Below are 20273 nucleotides of genomic sequence, written 5' to 3'. Positions count from 1 at the left end.
TTTCTTGGTGTGCAGCTTGGATTGGATGGGCCAGGGACAGCTATCTGATTTAACATACAGATGATACCCAACTTCAACAGCAGAGTCCACATGTACCAGATGGAAACCCCTTAAGGAGCATCCCCTTGTCTTAGGAGTCACCATCTCTCACTCAGCAGCCTTGCAGTTCTCCTGCTCTTTTTCTTCCTCTGACAATGGAATCCCAATAAGAAAGACCAAGAGTCAAAGAAAGCACAGAGTCTCTAAGGAAATCAAAGAGTTTTGTTTTTTTAAAACTATGGAATATAAAAGGTAAGTCTCCCAGTTATGTGGAATAATTCAACGTGTCACCCCAATAAGCTCCTCCTCCACTAACCTTTCAATACAAGGCATGTTGCTTCCTCCTTTGAGTGTTCTCTAGTAATGCATAAAAAGAATTCAGCCTCCATAGTAAAGATGGAGAGGTTGTAGGGAAGAGATTTATGGGAAGAAATATGGTGGAGAAAGAAATTTATTTCGGGAGAGGCTCCTCCTGGATGTCCTGGCTTTGAAGCCTGGTTTCTCCCCATCTCCCCCTATTATCAAGGATTTAATTCATTGATAATAACAGGCACATATCCCTTCCCTGTATGCTCCATGACATTGTTACCTGGATTGGTTACAGAGAAATGGAGTGGCCTGCAGGTAGGCTTTTCAAAGAAAAAAGGCTCAAGCAAGAAGTCCTTACATAATAGGGAAGGAGGGGTGTCTCAGAGGCCTGCTAGTGCCATTGCCTGACTTCCCATGGCTCTCTTGTCCACCACCAACCAGACCCATGATTCCTCTTCAGCTGGGGAAAGAGAAGTGCGGAAGAGTGGAGATGAAGTGCGGGGGACCTGCTCAGCTTTACCATGAAATACAGCCGCTTGTGGGACTATCAGGAAATTACAAACCCCTATTTGCTGAAAAGCAAATTTCAGCACTGCTTTTACAGTCACTTCACCGCAGAAGAATAAAGGGGGAGGGGAACCAATGGAGAAGACATTTCAGTTTGCCAAGACCACACAGCAGAACCCCCAAACTCTCATCTGACAACTTTGGCAGCTTTACAACCACTTCTTACCACTCACTTCTCTCTCAAATCCCCAAATGCAGCAATGATTAACTTATCTCCAAAGCAGCCTAAAAAAGGAAGCAGGAGAGGGGAGAGGGGAGAGGAAGGTTCTCTTTCCCTACTCGCTCCCCTCTTGCTTCTTGTCTCTCCCCCAACAAGGAGGAGGGGGAGAGCAGTGCAGCACACAGGTCCTCTTGCAACCACAGCACACCAAGTCCACAGGAGAGTTCATAGAGCAAACATCACATCCTCTTCCTTATCCTTCTTCCGGTGAGGGCCGGAGCTGGCGACGGGTGAAGGAACCCCAGTTGAGGGACTAGGAACTGCGGGCAACCGATCAGCCACTTTTGCTCGCTCTTCCAGAAACTTGTCAAATTCTGGCAAGAAAGAATAAAAAACCATTTCAGAGGAGGGAAAGAAAATAAGGAATCCAGCCAGAGCTGGAAGAGACCATGGGGTGCTTTTTTGTTCACCCCATCTTCTGGCTTCCACAGATGGGATGCATCCATGCCAGATAATCTGGAGACATCTTGTGTCTGCCTGGGAGTTAGTGACACGCACAATTCCTTCATATGGGACATTTCTGCATACATGGAGATGGGAGCAACATGTCAGCTATTTAACTTTGACATTCAAAGGTGTGTTGAGTGTCAACATGCAGGAGGTCTGGTTCACTTGGTAGAGCTGCTGTCTTGTATGCCTGAAGATCTGAGGCTGCCAGTTTGAAACAACTGGAAGTACCCCAGAACTGACGACACGCTGATATACTGATGAGCTGACCCTCAGTGGCAGAGAGGAGTTGCCGTCAAGTGGAGCGTGGGAGGCGAAGGGCCAGAGAGAGGCCAGACCAGGAAGGAATCCAGCTGGAACGAGGAGTTCTATGAAAGACTAGAACTATTCAATTGTAAAAATCCCTACAGGGGTTTAGAACAGCCTGCCTATGTAAACCGCCTTGGATTAAAGTCTGAGGAGAAATCTGACGACCAAAGGAAGGCAGTATATAAATACCTGTATATAAACATGCAGCAGATCCAGGGCCCCCCCAAGGGTGCTCTCCTGGCCATACTTCTGACATGCTGGGAGTACAAGAGCACTTGCTGCCCCTCGAAATGGTGTCTAGGTGCAAAGGACTCGCTTGGTCCTAGCAGGCATCCTCTATCTTGCAGCTTTGTTTAATGTGTCCAGCTGGTATTCCAGGTGCTTCTGCTGCCTCCCTTCAGAGTGGGCTGTCAAAGGGGAGAAGGACCCCTGGGCGCCAAGCCTCAGACCTGCAGGGATGCTTCAATCTTTGCTCCAATCTTTGCTCCTGCTCCTGACTCCAATCTGATGTTCTGCCTTGCTCTGCTGCCTCTTCAATTTTCCTTAGTTCCTCTCTCCCCTTCTCCAACTATCCCCAAATGCTGAGGTTCTCAAATCGGGACATGGTGACATCCCAACCTGAGAAGCCTTGCCTCTGGCCCCTTAAGGGGTGGAGGAAGGGGGAAGGCAGCGACAAAATCCTCAGGATCATGCGACAGCTGGGGCTGATGGGGGAGGGCTTACCTTCCGCAGCACTGGTTTTCAATTATGAAACTGGTTATGATAGCTCTTTTTTTACTCCTACAGAGGCTTGGGGAGTTCGCTGCACCCCCCAAAGGCTGGCACTGAAGAAAGCAAGTTAAGCCCCCTAATTATCCCAGGCAGCAGCTTGATCCTGGGGATCGCTTCATTGACTTTGCCCCTCCCCTGCAACAACTTGCCACAGTTCCCAAACTTCTAAGGAGTTTGCAAACAGCTGCCCAAATGAATCCCAGTCTCCTTGCCCCCCCTCCTGCTACCATCACCTAAGCACTTCCCGAGGTGGGGTTAGGATGCCACAACTCTGTTCCTGGCAACTCCACGTCACTTCCAGCCTAGTGACATTTCCATTTAGTTATGCTGCCACAGAAGTGACCCAATCACCAACCAAAGAGAGTCATGTGCATGTATTACTCATTCACGATGTATGCAGATATGGAAGCCGTATTTGGGAAGCTTCTAAGCCTGCAAGAATGAGCAAGAAAAGCAGCTCTTGAGGAGGAGGAGGAAGCAACTTACCTTCACTGGTGACACCCTTTGGATCCTCTGCCTCGTTGCCCTGAAAAGAGAGAATAAAAGGCCATGTGGAAATCGGTACGGCTCAAATAAAAGTTTATGATGCAGATAGAAGACTCAATTCTTATTGAAACAAGGATGCCAGCATCCAAAAATCAATGGACGCTTATTTATTTATTTTTATTTTAATAAAATAAAATTTTATTTTATTTATTTCCCCCCTTTCCTGCTTTGGATTGAATCTTCCAGACCAGTAGAAGCAGATGAAACTGTCATAAGAAAATGGACCAGGGGTATGAAGGATCACCAGAGCTCTCAAGACAAAACATGCCTTCTGTACCCACATCAAAGGGCAATAACTGAAGGGAGGAAGGCAGATTCAATGACTAACATTTTAACCAACAGGTGAGAAGGATGATTTGTACAACCCCATTGCCTGTGGTGGGTGGTCTTTGTCTATATTTTGCCCCTGTGGGAGGACACAAGGCTGGGACCACAGCTGGTGTTCGTGATGATGGCATCCTGGCTGAAAAAATGGAAACACTTCTAATGTGGCTGAATCAGCCCTTGGCTCGGCATATAGCAGTTTAATACATTGCAAGGAATGGGAATGTATCCTCTCAACTGGGAGGCAGGAATACCAAAAGGTTGATTTATGCCAGTACAGAGAACTCTGATGGATGGTTCTATCACATTTCCTTCAGGGACCCCCTAGGGGTTTGATGGGATGGCCATAGCTAATCCTGAGTAACAAGTGTTTTATCTTTGTTGCTTACCACATCAGCAGAGAGCCACTGCTCAATATCCTCCATGAGGGAGGCCTGGGGGGCAGGAATCTGGGAAGGGAAATTAAAAAAAAAAAAGAGAACAAGGCAGAGAAAGATAAAACCATGAATTGCTCCTGTTGCAGAAATATCCTCTTTACCCTGCAACACCCCCTTGAACTGAGAGCCATTTCCAGAGCTGCCTGTAATCTGCACCATTCTGAAGCCCTCTCTCTTAAGGAGCCTGCCAACATGACTTGAGAAAAGGTCGGGTGCTTGTCAGTTTCACTTCTCAGCGGACTTGGACCCACCTCCTGAGGGAGAGACCTTGAATGACACTGACACGCAACTAAACCTTTTCAGAGTCACATAAACAGGGTCTTAAGATCTGTCTCAATGAATTAGCAACTTCAGAAGCAACCCTTGAAGGTGGTGAAAGTCTTCAGCCCAGGCCTTTATGCTGACAGACCATGAATGGGAAGGTCTCTGTTTATTTTATTAACATATACTAAAAAGTGCAACATTCAGCATCATTTTTTAAATGTTTATCCTGCCTTCCATCCCAAAGGAGACACCATTAGAGGGCTGGAGGGTATTTTTATGCAGCATTACATGATAGAGAACTGCATCAAGATGTCTCTTGCAAGCTTCCATGTTAGCCAATGAAGCTGAAATATAGTATTTACGCTTTGTGCAGCAGGCTTCTTCCAGATCTTGGAATTGACTTTAAAAAATATTAAAATATTAAAAAACAATATTGACTTTTTTTTAAAAATCACAAGATTTTCAAAACACTGCCATTTTCTGCCTTTCTGGCCATTTCAGGGCACACTATCATTATCTTCAAGCTTTCCTCCAAAGAGGATTAAAATGTGCACATATTGAACAAACATTCCTGGGGTAAAGAAGTGTGCCTCTGTGTCATGAAGATAAGAGTTTGTGAGCTGCAATGAAGAGTCGGGACGGACATAATCATTCCAGAAAATGAGGAAGAAGTAGGTGTGATAAGGTCCAGGTAGATATGATAGGGCCCAGGTTCCCATATGGATCTTTACCAAAAATTAGTCCCTGTACCAAGCTGAGTTAAAAGAAATGTGCTTCAGATGGATCTTTATCTCTGTACTAAGAGCATGCTCAAAGACACTGAGTTCTTTCCCACCCACAGTGCATATTTTTTTAAAAAGATGACACCAATCAACACCCTTTGCTTTCAAAGGATGATACCCAAATAAGCTGGTAAAAGCAAAGGAGGGACAACGAGACATTGCATAAGATACTTTAAGGCTAGAAGCAAAAAGGAGCAGGAGAAGTTTGCTGAGCATTCGCTTTGAAATCCATGGAAGAGATCACAGAGAAGCTGAACCAAGAAAACCCACTGCACCCAAGAAAGCAAAGATCCTTCAATCCAGTACCCAGCAACTCTGCTTGCACTCTCTTTCCTTTGCAGAGGCCAATCTTCTGCCCTTGTTCTGCCCAGACTTATGACCGGGACTGGGAGGGAGACACAAAACTACAGAAAACACAAGCAAAGGTCCCTTTTTCCTCAAAAGAGTTTTCTGCAACAGAGGGAAGAGACGGACACAAGCCAGCTGGAACAGCGTGTGGGGACACTTAGGGCAAGACACCCTGGCAGGGGTCTACAATTTTGTGGCAACTTCCCTATCTGATCTAGCTTCTATGTACCAAGTACAGAATCAAAATGACAGGCAGTATGATGTTGATCAAACTGCGAGTGGACGCACTCTCTGAGCTGGCTGTTTTGCAGCAAATCCTTTCTAGGATCTGAAAGCTGGTCACTCCTCACCCCTATGGTGACCTTTGCTGGTGGGAGAAATGCCTCCAGTGGAGAGGAAAAAAATCAAGAAGGGATCACTGATGCTGTGCTGGTATAGATCTCTGGGTGGTGGTGTAACCCAGGTGCTGGTGGAAGCAGCAGCGGCATGTGCAATTTGATTCAGAGATGACAGTTTTTATCCCACTAGAAGGGTAGGGAATAACACCATCAAGCATTCTGCTTGGATTTCATCCATCACAGAAGTGCTTCTCTGGTCCACAGATCCTTCCAGAATGTGGATTTCGCAACTGGGAGGGGTTCATTGGCTTTCAGCCCAGCTCTGTCACTTTGCCTGTTTGGCGTCCTCACAAGCTGTTCAGTCAGCACCACCTCTTTGCTTAGCAGTTTCTGAAATCTATTTTGCTCTCTCCTGGCAGCAATACATGCTCACCATTCCTTGCTGTAGCATCCACTTTGTGATTGGGGCTCCATCAGTGGAAGCACCTGGCTCCGGCTAGTTAAGAAAGAATTGGCTTTGAAAGTTGCTCAAAAAGGTGGGAGAAGGGGGAGGGAGAGAAACCTTCCAGGATGTAATATTCACTAGAACAGCTGAGGGAGACCAGTCCCCCTCTTCCACAAATAAAACAGAGCTAAGGGATTTGAAAAAAATCCCATTCTTAACATTTCTTGGGGAATCTCAAACTCCACATTGAATTGAAGACTCTAAGGCACAGAAGAGGGGGTTGCACTGCCTCTAGTGTCAGAAGGGCAACCCATTCCTTTCCTGTAGAAGGGAAGATCTGGGCAGAAGAAGACCTGCTAGCCTTCCAGCCCAGACCCTGAAAGGCAACATAAATGGGGCTGAATGTTGAAGCCTAGGTCATCATAAAGTCAATTTAACCTCAAGACATTCACAAGGCTGTTGTAGAGACAAATAATGAAAAGACTATAATCTGCAAATTAAACAACCTGTAACTGGTGTGTTTCAACCTAAGCCTAAACACTGGGTGTGTTTCAACCTAAGCCACTTTGGTCATTGATTGCGTTAGTCAATAGCAGCCCATGTTAGAACAGCTTGATATTTGCAAACCCAGGAAGTACGAGCATACTAAAATTTCTGCGTCTCAGGCATGTCACTAACATCTCCAGTGAGGATTTGTACATCCACCCATGGAGAGATGTGCCCACTGCAGGAACAACACAGAAGAGATGTGAGAGCTCCACTACAAATGTTAATGATGTGTGGAGAAATACAGGAAGCAATATTCACTCACCCTGTATGTTAGTTTCTTTTGCATATTAATGCCCCAAGCTCTTTGAATCTGCTGGGTGATCAATGAACTACAATTGAGATCTTGTTGCATGTGGCACTCAGAGCACACCTTTATAGGAAGCTACTCACCGCTCCTGTATTCTGCTGCCGGGCATCTAAGGCTCCAGCGAGCCCTTTGGTGGCCAGTGGGTCTTCATACTTCACTCTGAAAGACAAGTTAGAAGGACATGCATCATGTGTTACATTCACTCCACTCCAGGGAGATTCAAGGAAACGTTTATTTATTGTGAAGAACAAGCCACACAGTTTATCACTCTGTCAAGGCTCTGACAGTGCTTTTGCTGGCTGGGTTTCAGCTTGATTCTCCCCTCCTTTTTGTAACCAGGAGAACAGGCTGATTAAAAATCACTGATAATGTTACTGATATCTTTTTATTACTGTCCATTTGCTGTTTTTACTGGGTTGTATTCTAAGCAGTGCAAGTGGAAGGAAGCTCACATTAAGTTCCCCATCCTGTCCTCAGTACAACCTTCAACAGGACTGTATAGTGCAGAGATGACTGCAGGGTTAAGGGGAAAGCCATAAGAATCACACACTCCATCACTCCTCTTGTGCAAACAGAACTGACTTCAGTTCAGAGGAGAGAGTTTGGATAGTTTGAGGGCAACATTGTATCTCTATGACCATAGAATTGGGCTATGAATTACTGTAAATCATTTTAAGCACTCCTGAGTAGAAAGGAGAGTTATTCATTTTATAAATTAACAAAATGAACTTCTCTGGGGTGGCTTAGGCTACAATCCTATACACACTTTCCTGGGAATAAATCCTATATAACACAATGGAACTTACATAACGAGGAATCCTGTAAAATTTGGATTGTTCATCCAATCAAAATCCAATTCAAATTTCCTGCAAAACACCCAGTAAGCCTTATGACTGAGCAGGATTTAAGTATGGTTCTTAAAAGTCTTGAGTCTGTGCTCAAGATATTTTTCCAATTGCATCATGCTGTCACTCTGGAGGGAATGCCTATTGCAATAAGGTTCACTCTAAAACTGCAGTAATATCCAATGACCATTCCGCAGAATTCATTGTGGATTTTGCTAAAGTGGTCCAGTCGTGCAAGTGCCAACCTTTTTCCTAGGTTCATACCCAAGCTCAGCCATGAACTGACTGAGTGATCACAGCCAATTACTTTCCCTTCAGTTTCAATTCTTCATCTGTAGCATCATAAAGACGGATTGTCTTCAGAGGGTCAGTGTAATACAACATTAGAAATCCATTTATCTATTCTTGAGTCTTAGAGACTCAATCGCAGACTCTATGAATCTGATTCATAATCTACATTATGACAAGTGCATGAGTAGACTCTGCCCTTTTACAGAAATCATTCATTGCTAAAATGCATCCTTTACCCAGAGCTATGTGTCCTCCAGACCAGGATTTTTTAGTTTTAAAAATCAGCACTCAGGCATTCCAAATTTAGCACCAAAAATATAAATTTAGCATCATCTGTGCATGTAGATAATAATTTCTCTTAGTTTGCATACTGTATTCTGTAGTGTTTAGCCATTTGTATAATTTATTCTGGTGCTGTTACTTGCAGGGAAGGGCAAAGAATTACTGGAAAAATCTTATTCAGAAAGCTGAATTTGGCACTGATGATCACATTCTATACCCTTTCTTCCTAAGCTTCTACAGAACAACAGCAGGTACAAAGTTCTGCATTTACCGATCAGAAAGTCAAACTGAAATTGAACCACCCCAAGAACTGGATCAGGCAGTATTTTTTAAAAACAGTAAACTCAAACATAACCCAAAATTAAAATCACTTGATCGCTTTGAACTGGAAGTAGCACCAGTCCATAAACACAAAAAAGTGGCAACTGATTAAAAATAAATGATTCAATAATCTGGGGTTCTGCTTACATTGCATAATTAGTACTTTCCTTTCTTAAAAACATCTTCTTATATATTTGTTAGCAAAAGCCTTTAAAATTACAAAAATAGTTAAAAATAGCAAGTTGGATATGTATGTAACGAAGTTACTCGATACAGTGAACACAGTGATAGCTATTTAACTTAAGAAAATGTGAAATGTGTCTAAACAGGTTCAAAACTGGTTTGAAGTTAGCATCTGAACTAGAAGTGAACCAGAGAGTTAGAAAATACCGATGAACCTGAACGAAAACAAAATCCAAATTTTAAAAGGCTCAACTCTGATAGCTACCTAAGCACATAACTCCAATAACATTTCTATTAAGATACACACCACAGGATAGGTAGATTATTATGAGTTGCTGTCGACCTTGAATAGAGTCAATTGTTCCCAAGAATCTGTGCATGCACAACTATAGCAACCCCCCTGCATCCGAACATCATCTTGGAGAAACCAACTTTTACAAACTTGTACAAACAGGAGTCAATATCTCTTGCTTTGCGGTTGGTCTGCAAATGGCGAAGCCCCACTCTTTATTCTCAACCTCCAATCTATGCAGATTAGTTCTTATACAGGATGGGCAAAGCCCCCTCGAATGAAGACGTCTTAGCAGTGAGCTGCCCTGAGCCATGTCTCCATTTCTTCCATGGTCACCGGGAGCTGTTCCCTCTTGGGGCCAGGGGGTTGGGCCACCTTTGCTCAAACTTTGCAAAGAAGTGCTCGTCAGCGAAGGGCCCACTGTGCACGATGGCGTCTATAATGAAGTAAAGTGCTGCTATCATGCCGCACACCAAACAGAAAGGCAGGAAGGGCTTGAGGTGGTGCCAGAAATCCTGCAGGGAGGCACTCATTAGGGCCTTAGGAGGACACCCAAGAACAGTTCCTGTGGGTGCTCACAAACGGTGTCTCAATCAGGTAGCCAAGTCACTGAGAAAGAAAGGCACAGGGATGCATGGTTGGGTTGTAGGACAGACAGTCCCAAGTTGCTGGCAGAAGAGCTAAAGTAGGATGCAGCTAGTCCTGTTGGGAGAATGAGGAATAAATAGAAGGTGCCTCAGAAAGATCATGCCCGCCTCGGTCACAGGAGGATCAGGTTGTGCTGGAGACGATACACTGCCCAGCTCCTCTGCAGCTTTCCAGGGTGGGAGTGCCCAGAGTGAGCGCCAAGAGGTTGGGTTTCAGTACTAGACCAGCTGCTTCTGGCTTTTGCTCTGCCTCTTTTCCACACAGATCTATGCCGTTGCACACCCTGCTCCCTGCAAACAGCTTTGCAAGAGCACCGTTCGTACAGCCTGGTACACGTAGACAGCATCTGTACTCTTGGCCCTGCATCTTCCCATCAACTGGTGAACCAGCAAGGCTCTCTGGAGAGGGAGCACTCAGAATCAAACATTAGAAGCCCTTCAGGAGTCACACAAACAGTGCCAGCTGCATTTAGAAGTCAACTGGCATCGAGCCTAGTTTTGCTAAAAGTTGGGTGGGTGCATTTTGCACTCAAGCATAACCATCCATGCCCACACCAAAAGCTTGGTAGCATAGGCCTGTAGCAAGTCTGGGACTTCTCCAGAGGCACAGCTGTGTTTTGGGGAACCATGGGCTGGAAGGGACCATGAGCTTAGCCAAATAGAACTGCAAGCTCTTTCACACATTAATCTGTTGCAGAATAGCAATGCTTAGAATGAGTGTAGCACTTTTTGAGCATTCAAAGTGCTTCATATAACCCTCTCTGGAGTACTTCCAAGAAGCATCCCTGTAAGGCAGGTCAATATTGTTGCGCCCATATTGCAAACTAGGGGGTGGGGTAGGGGGAGAGGAGGAAGGCCTGAGAGAATATGGCTGCAATCCTAACCAGCTTTCCAGCACTGACATAAGGGCAATGCAACTCTGAGGTAAGGGAACAAACATTGCCTTACCTTGAGGAGGCCTCCATGACTGCCCCTCCCCCAACTGCAGGATGCAGCACATGTCCCATTGGCACTGCTATGGGGGTGCTGGAAAGTTGGTTAGGACTGCACCCTATGTCTTCCCTAAGGCCACTGGGTGACTTAGGCAGAGGCGAGAGTGGATCCTGGGGATTTTTTTGGCTCATACTGTGTCACTACACCTGCTTTTACATATCCTAGAGATGACTATGTGACATAAAAGGGACAGTAGGAGCAAACAAGTTGCAAGGTTTGAGGTGTAAGCAGTAGTGCCTGGTGTAGGAGACTGCAAATATCCTCCACCCTTCAGGAACATTATTTTCCAACCAAACATATAGTTAAACCCACATGTGCATGGTGGTTTTTTTAGATGTGTGAGAGAAAGGAGACATTTCTAAAACATGCACCTCCAGTCTGCCTCAGAGAATTGATTAAAGGCAAGCAAAGTGCATTTATGGAAGGGTGGCTTCCTTCTCCAGGCCGACCAGCACGGCCACCAAAAGAAAACGGAACACAAAAGTAGTCTGAAGTCTTGGGCGGAACTGGGTCCACTCTCTTTGATTCTCAGTAGTCCGCAAAGCACTGACATATCACTTTGCTCTCCATTTGACTCATGCTATTAAAAATAAATTAATCATTTCACTGCTGCTGCAATTCCTGGAAGCTCTTACAGAATAAGACTGAGCCAAGGAAGAAAGAGGAGTGAGGAAAAGAGTATGTGCCAATGAAGTTAAAATTCTGCCTTCATTGGTTCTACGGGCTAAAAACAAAACCAAACCTAAGGGCCTTTTAAAAGCCTCTTCTTGAAAGGACAAGTGTCTTACTTGTAACTAGTTGAGTGATCTTCTGTGCAGGCATACATAGCGAAGCTCTGCACATGCACAGGGCCAAACTTGGGAGCTTGCATTGCTTTTTCAAGCATTTTGCTCCTACTCTCAAGTGGGAGAAATCTTGTGCACACTATGTGCTGACAGGATGGGAGGAATGCCCAAACCCTTGGTACCTTTCAGGACTGCCCCCTAAGATCAAACTGAAGCACTTCAAAAGCGATCCAACAGCTGAAGCCGTGCCATTCAGAAGGAATAGTCAGATGGGTTTTGTATCGACACAGGTGACCACTTGGAGAATTACAGCTACAGGAAAGCAAACTGGTCCTCCACTTTTGTGTGCTGGCATATGCAGTGAGACTAGCTAGCTTCCTCCTTATCTCAGCAGGCTAGATAAGGTAGACGCAGGCTGATGTTCTGCGGAACAGCATGCCCAAATGAGGCATCAGCTGTCAACCTCATGACCAGGGCATCATGTTTTGTGGGAATTGTACTTTATACAGTGGGCTCTCCTTATCTGCAGGTTTGGCACCTGATCTAGAAGACCTCAACAACTTCCTGGAAGTATATTATGGTTGCATCCAGGAAGTGTTCTGAGACATGGGGAGATGGTGCGCAGCCTTCCTGCACCTCATAAGGTGCCCTGGACGCTTTGGAGGCACTTCTGGCTGCCGGTGTGGCCCCTCCACAGATTTAGTTATCCATGGGGTGTCTGGGAATGGATCCCCTGCAGATGTCCCACCGTATTGCATTTTTGCTCTTCAGCAGAGTAGGTTTCTGAATAATGTTCTGCTTTCTGGGGATGGAGCCTCAATATGGGCCATCCTGCTGAGAACACTGCATTGATCTCAATGGCTATATGAAGACCGTTTGTATGCCATGGGACTCTCCATAAGAACATAAGAACAGCCCCACTGGATCAGTGGTGGGGAAGGAGGTGAGTTGGCAGGAGGCAATGACATCACAGCAATGGAAGTGAAGGCCAGTTCCCAGACCACAGACTTGGGGTGAATCTTCCTGTTCTATAATGTGGTTCTGTCCAAAAGGAGGCAAGTGTCACGTTCAGTGGTGGAGGGAGTTTTGTCCCACAAGGGTGAAGCTTTTTAAAGGTGACTGTGTATTGCCCAATAGGTTGCTTTTTATGCCCATGAATGTTGTGCAATGCAAGCCAGGCAAGCGTGACCCACACCAGTCTTGAGGCACTTTGAATTGGTTCGATGGCAGAGAAGGTTCAGGCCCCTCAGGCCTTATGGAAAAGGGAAACTTTGATTCAGAGCATTCCCCCCCCCCCACCCTAGCTGGCTGGCTCAGGAGAAGCCTTGTCTTTACATTTTGAAAAGAATTTCATGACCACACTTTGCTTTGGTCAGCAGATTTGAACTGTAAACATACCACATATGGAGAGCTTCCTCACTTCAGAGTAAACAAAGTCATTAGTGACACAGAAGAGGTGCTTTCAACCTTGTCTTCCATCACCAACCTCACTGTAACCTTAATTAGGAGCTGAACAGTAATTGACGTCCAGGCCTCCTGGGCAATCAAGAAACCCTGAGCTGCACCTTCCGCAGGGTGTAGAAGCATATAGACATCCATTCTGAGCTGGGGATGAACCATCAAGGGCCAACCAAGCACAAAAGAAAGGTTCTCAGTAACTTCACCCCAGGATAGCCTCCAAGCATCCATATGGGAATTTTGGGTACAGGAAGCTGGTTCACAGTCCCTGTGTGTCTGCTTTCAGGTCTTTTCCTCATACTTGCTGCTGTTGCAAGAACAAATTTGTGAACTGCTCCAAGTCCTGCTGATGCTGAGTCAAGCATCCCCTTTCCCTCTGGTACCCAAGAAGTGCTGTGTCAGCCAGCAATTAAAACAGGTATTAAATGGTTCCCCTTACCAACCTTCTTTTCCATACCCTTCCCCCTGGTGCTAACCCAAGCCGAAGCTCCAGCACTGCTGAGCCACCATGAACCTCTCTCCACAAAAACAATCTCAGTTCCCTTGCCTTGCTTCTCTCCTTGGAACCAACCCGGGTCTGCTTTCAAGTCTGTTTCTGCTTCCCACTAGTTGATCACTGTGTCTTGGCACCCTCCTCCCATTATCTCTCCAATGCTACAAGCTTGCCTCAGCAGATCAAACCACCTTGACAGCTCTGAATATGAATAGAATGCTGTACAAAACTGTAGAAGTTCCCAAGGTCAACTCCACACAAACAGAGAACTCAAATTTGTGAGACTGTACAGAGACCATTCCCCTGAGGGCTGGGGATAAGAATAGGCCCTCAGTTTGGCTGTACTTGTTGTAAGAGGCGACAGAACAGCCACCGGGTAGATGGGACTCATCAGCCTGGGAAGGCAGCTCATCTGAGAGAAGGAAAACTCTGATCCCAAACCTTCACTGCCTTGTGGCTACATCCAGTTATGGAAAAGGCTTCAGGAATCAACCTCGAGGCAAAATCCGGAGCCGGAGTCCCTGAGGCAGTTCATGGCTGAACACAGTCACGTTCTGGCAACTCCTGCGACGCCGCTGGAACCAACTGTATTGGCTTCTGCCTTTCCATTGGACCATTTCAGCGACATGGAGAGGGGGGATTTGCTGCATGGGTAACAGTCTATCCTCCATACCTACTTTACCCAGGCTTCGCACACTGGAGAGGACACTCTGTTCCAGAACACTATTCAGAGCGCGATACCATAGTCTTCCGAGACTGAAGGATGCCAACAACAAGAACAGAGACCATGAAGAAGAATTTGGACCTCTATCACAAAAGCTGATTCACAATGTGAAATCAAAGAGGACCCATGAAGGTGAAGAGCTGTGGCTACCTTACAGCCTACTATGCAAAAGGCAAATGCAAAAGTGAAAATACAGGTGTGAATGACATTCTTTTTCCTGTTCAAACAAACAAGGGACAAGCAAGCTCAACAAACAAAATTTCAAAAATAACTCAACAGCAATGCACTGGAAATGGAAACCTTAAAGGGTCTAGGCTAGATTAGACTAGACTAGAGTTCACGTCTCTATGGATTTGCAGCTTCCCCTGCATTGTGCAAGACAGCTTGTTTCTTAAGTCAACTTGGTATCTCGCACTAAACTCCAGCTTCATAATAGTGCACTGCCAGATCGCCTTTTACGACTGCTGCTGACGGCTTTACAGCCGTCAGCACCAGTGAAAGCTCAGGCCTGCTGCTGTCACCTGGCCCCGGTAGGAGTGTTGGAGTGGTTGCCTACTCACTCTTTGCGCTGCTCTGCCAAGGAGCTGCCACGAGTCAGTGCAAACATGTCAAACTCTTCTTCCAGTTTGCCAGCTTGGTCCAGGGATTGGAGCCCTGCACTGACGCTGCCAGAATCCAGACCTGCAAGGAGCAAAAGACGGGAGCAGGGTTCCATACAATGCAACTAATTGTCATGGGATACACTGATTGGTTTGGAAGTCTGATGCCAGGTCCATTTGGAAGCTCTTTTTGCATAATATTAGGGCAGGGCAATTATATGAAGAGGTTGGATAGACCATATCCCAGCCCCCCCCCCCCAAATTAAGCCATCAGAATGTTCTGAAAAGAAAACAAAATTTCAGGCATTTGCTGATTTTCCATTATTGATTCTGCTACCCCAAATCTTCAGAGGGTTTTCTTTTTTCTTTTCTTTTTTTAAACAAGTATAGAAGAAATACAAGGACAGAAAGGTCCAGAGACTGGAAAAAGGTGGGTTGGGGCAGGGATCTCCAAACTACGGCCTGGGGGCCACATCTGGTAAGCAGCAACTTATCTTTTTTTAGAGCATTTACTAATGCTTGACATTTTTACTCGTTATATATCATTTTTCAGTGGAAGAATGGCATGGTTTCTTTGTAAGTTTCCTTGTAATGTGACACGGTGCGGTCACATTTGTCTTTTGTCCTGAATCATATCATGCTGATTACAGAAAAGGTCCAAGTAAAACATATTCATTCATTTAAATTTGATTCATTCATTTATAAAATGGATTTTTGGGGGCGTCTGTGAAAATGTGTACAATATACCATGTGGTGCAAGTATTGGAGACCTCTGGGCTGGGGAATGGTGGCCAGAAAACCGAGCTGGGGGGTTGGGAGAAATGGCATAGCACAAGGGATGGGGCTAGTTACTCACTCATGCTTGCAAGCTGTGATGAGAGGGTGTTGGTGGCTTCAGGCTCTTTCCCCACAGGGGTAGCACGAGGCCCCACGTCAATCAAATTGCTTGTATTTTCCACTCCGCTTGTCTGCTTTGAAGACACAAAACATTTACTTGCCATTCCTGCACTATTCCTAAGCATCATATAATTTCCGCCCAGGTGCAGGTGGTTCTGTTTGAGAAATCATGTGTTTTCCATGGACGGGGAAAGCTAAAATGTCACCTATTACATAAAATCCTCTGAGAAGCATGTGCTACTGACTTTAGGATGCCATGGAAAAAACACAAACTTGGAATGTGAGCATTTAGACAAGGGTGACTCCCTTGATTTTTTGCGGCCTTCACTATTAACTGGAAGGCCAAGAGTGGTATGGCCAGAGAAAGCTAGGCTTGCTTCCACTGCAATCAATGAGACTTGAATGCTTAACTGTGAACTCAAGTTCCAGTGAAACTCAAGACACTGCAACTTCATCTGAATCGCACCTTATGGCTTCAGCGTCACTCTGCAAGAAGGGTTGGACATTTAGCACATCCATTCCCCGATTCCATCTTTTCTCCTGACAGCTCTCTGTCCCTGATCTCAATGAAAATTATCCTGGATGCAATTCCTCCTCTACCTAGGAATACTTGCCATGTGGATACTGATCCAGACTAAACCTCAGCAACCCCTGCCCACACAGCAGCATGAACAGTGGCTACAAACCTCACACCTGTTGCAATCCCTCTCTGTTTGCCTTTCCAAACATTATTGCTGCAAAATGTAGAGAATGATGAACCAGAAGACACATGTGAACCTCTTCAGTACAGCGGCATGGGATGATCAAAAAGGGTCTCCAAGCCATATTCTGAGACCTCAAGCAATGAAAGACTGTGAAGCTCCTTTGAAGCCACTGTCTTTGTTCCTTAGAGACCTGTATATCGCACTGGGCTACAGTGGAATGTCATAAAAATTGGGCCAATGTTAACGACAGATATATCCATGGACTAACATGCAATGCAAATGAAGGAAATGTGGTCCTAGTGGCTCCTGGTGTAGGCCGAATCAGTATTTTGTAAAAAACATTTCCACTAACCCATGTCAAGACAACAACAGGTTGGGTGGAATGCAAAGCAATATCTATCAGAAGCGAAAGGGCATCCCAGGTTAGATATTCAGGGAGCATGGGGCTATTGTATGTTCATATGGGAGTGATATGACCAGAATCCTCATTGACAGACATAATCCTTATCAGCTATTTCGGGTAATGGAAGTAGCCTCTCTGAGCGCAACACCAAATACTGCAATTCCACACATGGAAGGCTGTACTCTGAGGGTCTGTGGTTTTCAGACTGGGGTGTCGTGACACCCCAGCCTGGGTAGTTCTTCCTTAAGGGGAGTGGCGGGGCGAAGGCAGAGATGCGATGCAGCAGCCTCAGGGGGTTGGGGCGCCAGCCTCAGCAGGGCTCCCCACGCAGCACGGAGCCCTCCAGAAGATGATTGCGACCACCTCCAGTTTTGCGATCGTGAAACCGGAAGTGGAGCATCTTCTGGAGGGTTTTGTGCTGTGGGGGGAGCTCTGCTGAGGCTAGTGCCGGGCTCCCCCAAACCTGCGGGAAGCTGCTGCAGGCAGGGGTGAGTGGCAGTGCGCTCTTGCACCCAGATCAGAGGCGCAATGCTAAGCATCGCGTCTCTGCCTTCCCCCTGCCCCCACTGCCTGCAGCAAAGACTTAGTGGCTCTTGGACTCTCCCAGAGAGTTTGAGAACCACTGGTCTAAGTCATCATGACAGCAGTCGTCCATTCTACTACTCATCTCAGTCTCTATTAATGTCACAAAGCAGTAAGTGAGCCTTAAAGGAAAGGAGCACTGAATCACCTTTGTTGGCTGACCAGACTGGAGCCGTTCAAACCTATAAGAGAGGGAGACAAGCATCAATGAAAAGGCGGTGAGTTGCTCTGCTTGTGGGAGGGAAAGGGAAAGAGCAGGGGAAGAGGGAAGGACTTAGGAATACCGTTCGTAGCGCAGGAAAATGTTGTTGAGGTTGTCATTGACAATGAGCAGCTCCTCCGTTAGCTGTTCATTGAGGATACGGGGGATCAGCTCCAGTACACGCTGTTGCATCGCTTTACATGTTCGGTTCAGTTCCTACCCATGGCAAGAGAATGTAAATCATGAGCACTAAACCAGAGACTGATAGCCAATAACGAGCTGCAGCTAAAAATTCAGTCCTACCACTCAGGTCACTGACATGAAGGGGTTGCTTTTGTTGGGGTCAGCTAAGCCCACCTCAGTGGCTGATTTGGTGAAGCAAATCAAGCTCCTGCTCACAGCAACAGTGGCCGATTTCTGTTCCTACCTGGAGCAGTTCAAGGTCGGAGGCTTCGGCCTGTCCTGGCACCAGCTCTGTCAGCATCTCAGACATCACTTTCACATTGCCGTTCACCACTTCCAGCTCACTGCGCAGTTTTCCAATCTGAAATCACAAATGTGCATTAAGCCCACAATTGAGCTTTCCACTCCCAGAGAAGGTGAGAACACACAGATGGACATATAAGCAGATACAGATGAACAAAAATAACATGCCTTTATGAACAAAGTCAGACGATTGGGTCCTCTAGCTCACTACGACCTACTTTGGCTGGCAGTGGCTCTCAGGAATCCAAGATCAGAGGCTTTCTGTACCCAACTACCCACCATCTGTTAAGCCAAGACGCTAGGGATTGAACTGGAGGCTTTACCTACGCAAAGCAAGTCCTCACTAAATACCTGCACCTGAATTACAGGGGTCCCCCCTTATCCACAGGGGTTCCGTTTCAGAACCCCATGTGGATAGCTTAAAACTGCAGATACAGGCAAATGCCCATCTCCGTGGCCTGGACCCTATATTCATCTGCTGAAAACCAGAAGTGATGGCCGACAATGGCCATTCTGAGGCCTGCTGAAGCTGCGGGTACATGTCATGGTTAAATGAAACCATAGATATGGGTTCTACAGATATGGGGGGGGGGGGCTGTTCAGTTCTTTGCCAGCAAGCTCCCCTTTACTATCTAAGTTTGTCCACCTGCGCTTTCTGAATCAACAATAAACCTTGTAGTTTCTCCTTCTTCCCCCTCCTCTCCCCAAGGTTAGAGCTGGAGTAACATGAAGGTTCCACAACAAAACAGGTGAAGGATTCTGCTTCCTCCATCCACATTTATTTATTGAGAGCATTTTTGTCCTACCCTTCAGACAACAAGGCTCCTAAAGCAGCTTAGATAAGATCAAATAATGGAATCTCATGACAACTGAAAAAGGTGTGTGTCGGGGCAGGATGGAGTGGGGGGGGGGAATAAGTCTTGCTAGCTTTTCTTTTTCCTGTGTTTCATGCACATTGGGGCAAAAAATCAAAACTTCACATATAGGCCGATGTGTTCTGAGCTGTCTGTGACAGATCAGGAGAGAGATCTTGAGGTGGTGGTGGACAGCTCGATGAAAGTGTCGACCCAATGTGTGGCGGCAGTAAAGAAGGCCAATTCTATGCTTGGGATCATTAGGAAAGGTATTGAGAACAAAACGGTTAATATTATAATGCCGCTGTACAAATTGCTGGTAAGGCCACACCTGGAGTATTGTGTCCAGTTCTGGTCACCACATCTCAAAAAAGACATAGTGGAAATGGAAAAGGTGCAAAAGAGAGTGACTAAGATGATTACTGGGCTGGGGCACCTTCCTTATGAGGAAAGGCTATGGCGTTTGGGCCTCTTCAGCCTAGAAAAGAGACGCCTGAGGGGGAACATGATTGAGACATACAAAATTATTCATGGGAAGGATAGAGTGGATAGAGATGCTCTTTACACTCTCACATAAGAGAACCAGGGGACATCCACTAAAATTAAGTGTTGGGAGAGTTAGGACAGACAAAAGAAAATATTTCTTTACTCAGCATGTGATTGGTATTTGGAACTCCTTGCCACAGGATGTGGTGATGGTATCTGGCCTGGACACCTTTAAAAGGGGCTTGGACAAGTTTCTGGAGGAAAAATCCATTACGGGTTACAAGCCATGATGCGTATGTGCAACCTCCTGATTTTAGAAAAGGGCTATGTCAGAATGCCAGTGCAAGGGAGGGGACCAGGAGGCAGGTCTCTTGTTATCTGGTGTGCTCCCTGGGGCATTTGGTGGGCCGCTGTGAGATACAGGAAGCTGGACTAATGGGCTATGGCCTGATCCAATGGGGCTGTTCTTATGTTCACAGGGCACTTGATGGTTCTGTAGCTATCTGAAGGATTGAGGGACACAGTCCAAACCTAAAAAGGCACTAGCAGGTAAGAAGAGCCCTGCTGGATCAGGCCATAGGTCCTTCTAGTCCAGCTTCCTGTATCTCAGTGTGGCCCACCAGATGCCTCAGGGAGCACACAAGACAACAAGAGACCTGCATCCTCATGCCCTCCCTTGTAGCTGGCATTCTGAGGTAGCCTACTTCTAAAATCAGGAGGTTGCACATACCCATCACGACTTAT

General features: G+C 46.0%; 1 protein-coding gene across 3 annotated transcripts in view; it reads right to left on the bottom strand.

Moving 5' to 3' along the window:
* Positions 1-247: 247 nt before the first annotated feature.
* TOM1 (target of myb1 membrane trafficking protein) overlaps positions 248-20273 on the bottom strand; it is a 39077-nt gene continuing 19051 nt past the window's right edge. For 2 of the 3 annotated variants that reach the window (XM_066633341.1, XM_066633343.1), the window contains 9 exons: positions 18131-18247; positions 17786-17919; positions 17650-17683; positions 15772-15886; positions 14877-14997; positions 7086-7161; positions 3922-3981; positions 3149-3188; positions 248-1449 (listed from right to left, as the gene is read on the bottom strand). In XM_066633341.1, coding sequence (XP_066489438.1) covers positions 1301-1449; positions 3149-3188; positions 3922-3981; positions 7086-7161; positions 14877-14997; positions 15772-15886; positions 17650-17683; positions 17786-17919; positions 18131-18247 — 846 coding nt within the window. In that variant the 3' untranslated portion in view covers positions 248-1300. The remainder of the gene's footprint in view (positions 1450-3148; positions 3189-3921; positions 3982-7085; positions 7162-14876; positions 14998-15771; positions 15887-17649; positions 17684-17785; positions 17920-18130; positions 18248-20273) is intronic. The other variant, XM_066633342.1, reaches the window with a different exon arrangement.

Source organism: Tiliqua scincoides, chromosome 7, assembly GCF_035046505.1.
Source record: "Tiliqua scincoides isolate rTilSci1 chromosome 7, rTilSci1.hap2, whole genome shotgun sequence".
Classification (NCBI taxonomy): domain Eukaryota; kingdom Metazoa; phylum Chordata; class Lepidosauria; order Squamata; family Scincidae; genus Tiliqua; species Tiliqua scincoides.
Note: the sequence above shows the minus strand (reverse complement) of the source record. Positions and strands in the feature narration are given on the sequence as shown.